This window comes from Cariama cristata, unplaced genomic scaffold, assembly GCF_000690535.1.
Source record: "Cariama cristata isolate BGI_N322 unplaced genomic scaffold, ASM69053v1 scaffold18849, whole genome shotgun sequence".
NCBI classification, from domain to species: domain Eukaryota; kingdom Metazoa; phylum Chordata; class Aves; order Cariamiformes; family Cariamidae; genus Cariama; species Cariama cristata.
In genome coordinates, this window is record NW_009637659.1 from 25,483 (window position 1) to 32,164 (window position 6,682).

Consider the following 6,682-nt stretch of genomic DNA (forward strand, 5'->3'; position numbering starts at 1 on the left):
CCCCGGAATGTATTCCAGTTTAATCTCAGAAGCAAACAGCTTTTAACAAGTATCCTCTAGAGAGAGGACAATACGTTGCCAATTTATTTCCTAATTGGTCAGATAGTGGAAACACTTGTTTGGTGTGGCTGTTGGTATGTTTGAGGATATTTATTGCTTGCTCTTTCTCCAAACAGCATTGTTTCAGAATTAATATTATGCTCGAAAAGATTGGAAATTGTGGTAATGACAAACTCTTGTGAAGTCGGGCTGGTAATGAGGCTACAGTTGTAGAAATTAATAATCATAAGAGTTGTTGACACTAACTTTGTGACAGCCCTACTAGTGGAGCTCTTCTGTGCTAATACATGAAGCTATTAAATCTATATGTCTATTAGTATAGAATTGACTGTTCCAGTTGGAAGGGGCCTACAGTGATCATCTGGTCCAAATAGGAAAGGATTATCCCACTAACTTACCTTTTTTTTACATTTCTGTAGATGAAAAGCAAATTAACGACTAAATGGCATGAAAATAATAAAGGAAAACTTAAGCCTTATCCAAGCCTGTGTTCTCCCTCCAGGTGATGGGGATTTTAGATGTGTGGTTACAGCCTGTCGGGGAAGGAGTTAGGTGTCTGATCTCACACAGTATGTGTGCTAAGTGACTCAGGATCTGACACAGAGTAATTGGGGAAAATTGCTAGTAATAGATCTGTACTTGTTATAATGGTATCTGTGTATCTTTAAGAATTAAAGCAAATGTATGAACTTTCCTGTTACCTGAAAATTACACGAGCTAGATGTGTAGAATAAAGGATAGATATGTGTAAAATAGGGTAGAAGGAGATGCTGACGCTCCTTGAGTATTGACCACTTTAACAGCATTGAAACCTAAGTTGTTAGCATTTTCAGACTTTGATTGTAGTCGCATTGTCTTGATGAACTATATCAAAACTAACAGAACTTTCCTTTGACAGCATAGTGTGATGGGATTGCTTGTTCAAGTGTGATACTTCTGTTTCTGTGAATGATACGTTTTGTACATAATGAATACTGTGACACATCAGAAAATGTTGTATTGTGTGACATTTGTTGAGTTTCTTAACTGTAAAATACAAATGTTTGAGAGCTGAATGTTGTTTTTTGCCTGGCCGGTATATCAGTTCTGATACGGTCCATCAGATCATGACAGGTAGCTCTTTTGAAAAACTTTAAATGGAGAGTTGTTTAATTTTGAATTCTAATTAAGCCCAAAGGGAACTTAATTTATTGAAAGTATATGTATTGTAACAAGTCACTCCTAGCATATTTAATTATCCTGTTAATTTTTTTTCTAAAAGCATAATGAATGGATTACACAGGACTTAAATAATAATTTGAGCAAGCTTGAAATGTAATATGAGTTACATAGTTTTCCGTTTTAATGCAAACAAGGTCAGAGTGTTAACTATAGAGGAAGCCTGGCACTGAGCATACAGCTGTAGAACTACTTTGGATGACCAAGCCTCATGAATAAAGCTTGCCTTTACAAATAGATGTGCTCAGTTTAGGTAGATCTGTTTTAGCATTACTGGATGCTAATAACCCCAAAGAATTTTTTTTTTCTTCTTCTTTTTTCCTATTAAAAAACTCTTTAGCATTTCAAACAGTAGCGAATGCTAGCTTTGAGTAGTATATTGTCTTTTGTTTTTCCAGGTCTATAAAGGTGAATTTCAGCTTCCTGACTTTCTTAAAGAAGTGCCACAGGTACAGTATTGGATTAGTTTCCTTTTTGTGAGTGTAGTGGCAAGTCAGTATGCAACTAGTCTTTATAAACCACTTCTTCATAAATTTGATTTTCTGTTTGATTGTAAGAGAATAGATGACTAGAGATTACAAGAGAATAGCTTGTCCATGAGATTGAATCTCCAGTGCTCTTGCACTCCGCAGTCCCAAGCCTCTCTTGAGTTTATCTGTAACTCCAGTGTTAATAGTAAACCTCAGCTCACTGACTATTGCCATGAAACTCAAGGAAAGTTTGACTCTCTTTTGTGTAGACCAAACCGCAAAGTTTGTTACTTGTAGAGAAGCTTTATCTTTTGTTGCCTTGCATGGAAAGGTTTAAAGCAAGTATAGTACAGAGAGAAGAGCTAAGTAATGAGAGATTTTTAAAAATAACTACTACTGTATCAGGCAAAACAAACAAAAACAGTCCAGCCATGGATAGTGATGGTGTGTTGATTTAATAATCAAGTGAGCTATTGAACTTTAGATTTTATTGAGAATTCATAATCTGGTACCCTTCAAATGCTATTAATTGTCATCAGCTACCGAAGGGACCTAACCTTTGCAACAGTGGTTGAAAAACCAAAATCCTTATCCTGGAGCTCTCTTAAACTGCAGGATCTCTGGATACCTTCCCTGGCTATGTGAATGTGTGGGAGGCACGCTTCCAACCTCATGCCTTTTCCTCATGTAGGCATGATGGAAAGGTTTTGGGCTGTAACCACTAGCCCATTTATGGACACAGGAGTTCAATTTGGAAGATGGCATCCCTTGCTGCTGGGCAGCTCTTCTGTGTCTCCTGAAGGTAACAGAGCAGACAAGATGGACTTGTGCCATGGAGCTGCCTCTTGGAGTGCTCATTTTCAGTAGCTTGAAGGGCTTCTCTCTGTGTGGGCATTTTTTTTCTTTTTTCCTCTCCAATGTATAGTGAAATTAATTCTCCCTCCCATAGCCTTGCAGATTTAAGCTCTGCTAATGTAGCCATGAAAAATCTAGACAAGGAGTAAATAATTTATTTTGTCTTTATCAGAGAAATAACAAAAATATTTGTATTTATGAAATAACTAGAACATGTAGCAATTGGTTTTGTTTTCTTTTTTGTAGGCTGTATAATTGATGGTAAATGTCTAAATGCCATCTAAAGTGCTCTGTACATTGTGCTTTGATAGAAAAAAAACCAAGAAGTGGCTCATCACTGTTACTGTCTCAGGGTGTAAAGCTATTAAGTAGAAAAATACTTTTTGGGTGTCCCCCCCCAATTCCTCCTGCATATAGAGGAGTATAGCATTGCAGAATTGGGAGAAGAAAGCATTTTTAGAAGCACTGTGCCTCCAGAACTGTGTATCTCTGTTTGCACTACTTTATATTTCTACTCGATTTCCCATCCTTAATGATACATACAGTACAGAAGTTTATTTAGAATGTAAGTGTAAGTAGCCTATCAAAAGTAAAATAATTTGCAATGTCTTTATTTTTCAAAGAAAAAAAAGAGAATGGGCACAAGCTTTCTTGACTTTAGATCCCAATATTAGGAAAGGACTCTCTGATTAAGACTTTTGTTAGATGCAGAGATTGAAGAATACACAGGAGAATCTACCACATGCAAGTAAAGCATTTTGACTTACTCCATTCAAATGAGAATTAACTGATTAAAAAGGAAAACTGGTTTCTTTTGTTCCAGCCAAAGAAGACAGTAGAAAGGAAGTCTCGTGGCAAGATAAAATGAACATGGATCAGTAAAGTCGAATAGCTGTAGTGTCTGTTTCATGTTTTCAGAATAATAACTTTTTGCTGTGGACACCAAATGTTTCTGATAAATCTTTGTGTGATCTCTAATGTGGGCTTCGCTCTTCTACTGGATGTTTGCCTGCTCTCACCCTTTGAACAGTTAGTGCTCATGCTTTGCAAGTTGTGCTCAGCTAATAGAAAACCATTAAGAACCTGGCACCACGCAGCTGAATGTGCTGTTGCTCACAGCGTTGTTCACTCTCAACTGCTGGCCAAAATGTCTATCCAGCTTAACGGCAAGACAACTATTTAAATGTGTGCTGCTTAAAAGTTATTGTCAGCAAATTGTATTGAGAAAGCGTGCTGTAGTTATTTCGAATGCTTTCAAATGCAATTATTGTGGTTATTTCAAGATTATGTACAACCTTATCTATAAAGTTGCAGCATACATGGCTGCAAGCATAGGGTGTGTCAGATCAGGAGGAGATTAAATATTGCTGATAAGGATTTCTGGAAAATGCAGGGAGATGAGCTATCTTTAAAATTTAGCACACTCTGCATAGATAGCGGACTAGCAAAAGAAATGATCCTTGATCTGCCTACAGTATCTGTTAGTTAAATTATGCTGTTTGTATCTTCCAGTTATCTTGTGATACATCAAAAGAACTTCGTCCACTGTTACTAGTAAATGTCCTCTTTCAATCCATATGATAGGGAAGTTTCAAAATGGGACTCCGCTAAATTTCAGGAGGTAGTTTTATACAGTTAGCTTGGTATGATTACAATATTTACTGAACTCTGAGCAGATTTATCCAAAGTAAAGAAAGATCATTTATAAAGCAAAAAGACGCTTTGTGAAATAGTAAGAGAATATTGCTTAAACTATGAAACCTGATGCTGGAGTTGAAATTGATGCTGATAGTGTTCTCCTTTAGTATTATACTAAAGATAAAATTAACTAACTAAAGAGCTAGATGGTTTTGAGTACAAACATTGGTGTTGATAATGATATTTTTTTCCTCTACTGCAGCTAATTTAACTTTAATTATTTACTTTACAGACTGAACCTATGGAATAGAAGATGCAATGGGTATCTCTTGCACAGAAGGTAATAAAAGAGCATGCAGTCCTGCTCATTTGCTCTTCTTGATTTAGTTAAGTTGATTTTTTTAAAAACTTGCATAACTCCATGTAAGATTCTGGGTAAGAAAAATATGAAGATAGGGATCTTGATTCAGAATCTGTAAAAATCACATTGAGGTAAGTCCTAATGGTGAGAGCTACAAAAGCATAGTTCATGTGCTTTAAGAATCACAATGCAGTTCTACATGGCTCATCACAATTTGCAGTATTTGCTATGCTATTGGATTGTCAGAACTATTTTAGAGCTTGAAACTGAAGGAGTACATAAAACTATACCTCTACTCATCCAGGCATTCTTTAGCAGAGTTTCTTGTTCACTTTGGTATCTGTGCGTCTTTCAGTACTATGGCGTACTTGCACAACAAATTCAGGTCCCCATTTTAACAAAACAGTGAAACTTTGAAGATAACTTTTAATCATCTTTGTCCTTCATTTTTAAATCAGTTGTCCTTTTTAGATAGAGGAAATGGCTAAAGATGAGATGATTTGTATAATTTGCTTTTAATATGTCCCATAGCCAGTATTTTCAATAAACTGCATATTAGTTGTTAAATTAACAATGGCAAGATTGTGCAGGGAACTCAGTAAATTTGAGACTAGTTAATGAATGAACGGTGCAAGATTTACTGTATTAATCCAAGATTTTTATTTGTCAACCATGTCATCTAGCTTGATGACAAAAGATGGCAAAATGCGTCCAGTTTAAATACAGCCAAAAGCAACGTGCCACACTAATATACCCAGCATAGATATTTATTATGTGGCCATAAATATAGCACACTCTGTAGCCCTGAATAGAGCCACAAGTATCATACCAATTAGAAATCATGGATATAAAACTTTTCCAAAGATTAATTGCAGGCCTTCACTCTGAAATTGATAGAGAAACCATAATCTTTTCATGTAGTCAGTGTTAAAATGCCTAAAACATCTACTTCATTTTGCCACTTACCTCTTTGAGAAATGTATTTAAAATTACAGTATTTCTATCTAAAGCTGCTGCCCAGTTTCTGAGAAACCAAATTGTTAACTTCCCAGCAGTAACTACCACTGGTACACTGTAATGGAAGAGACACTTTAGGCACATAAATGCAGCCCACTTTCACAAGTGTTTTGAATGTAAGTGCAAATTCAATTTATTTTTTTAACATCTAAATATGCTCCAAGAAGTAACTCCAACGATAAATGATGGAAAAGGCAGCCACATTCCTTACAGGAAAGTTGTTGGTTTTTTTTTTTTTAGTGGCTGTGGTTAGTCTTGACAGTGACTTTTCACCTCCTGAAATAAGTGATTAGTGTTAATTATGCATTATTTGTAATTACAAAATGTTGTCAAGGATAAAACCAGAATATTGCATTGAAAGCTCAAACATAACTTTATTTTTATTTTTCTTTAGAGAAAAGACTGCTGCCTTTTCAATGGAAGGGATCTTACAAGGACTGTCCCACTGAGATCAGCGAGGTGTACTGCTCATGGCCTGCTTTTTTCAGAATTTTCTCCCCCATTTCTTTCATACTTTTTTGTTAAAAAATTTTTGCTGTTGTGAGCGCATGTAAACCTGTTTAAAAAAAAATCACTGATGTTAATATAGAACCATATTACATTCGCACAACTATTTTTTTAAGGTTTTAAACAATGCAAAGCAATGCCTCTGCAATGTGTCTGAAGTTGCTATTCTGTCTTAATTACAAAATTCCATCTTCAAAGATTTTTTTTTTTCCTGTAGCAGTTTGGTTTTAAATGTATGAAGCTTTCAAAAGAGTGGTCTGTGCTTGTCCTAAAAGATTTTTGGTGGAACAGTTGTTTGTTTTTATTCACACGTGGAAATTGTTAAATATCTTTTATTTAAAAAAAAAGTTGATAAATTACATGAACAATTACAATTCAATGATCTTTTGTATTTTATTTTTCAAAATAAATGCTTTAAATGTGATTTTTTTATTACTGTGTTTGTCTCAGAGTTAAGATTTAAATAATTCAAGATATTGATGTATTACTTGGATGGAAGACATGATCTAATGTCCTGGGTTTGGATCTCTTTAAGGTTTGCAATTGAATGCATTTT

The 6,682-nt window shown here is 35.2% G+C and overlaps 1 protein-coding gene across 2 annotated transcripts in view; it reads left to right on the plus strand.

Moving 5' to 3' along the window:
* The window catches only part of TPST1 (tyrosylprotein sulfotransferase 1), a 22,902-nt gene extending 16,716 nt beyond the window's left edge, over positions 1-6,186 (plus strand). The window contains exons 3-6 of one of the 2 annotated variants that reach the window (XM_009708428.1): positions 1,677-1,727; positions 3,427-3,502; positions 4,534-4,581; positions 6,016-6,186. In XM_009708428.1, the coding sequence (XP_009706730.1) occupies positions 1,677-1,727; positions 3,427-3,471 (96 nt within the window). In that variant the 3' untranslated portion in view covers positions 3,472-3,502; positions 4,534-4,581; positions 6,016-6,186. The remainder of the gene's footprint in view (positions 1-1,676; positions 1,728-3,426; positions 3,503-4,533; positions 4,582-6,015) is intronic. The other variant, XM_009708429.1, reaches the window with a different exon arrangement.
* Positions 6,187-6,682: the final 496 nt, after the last annotated feature.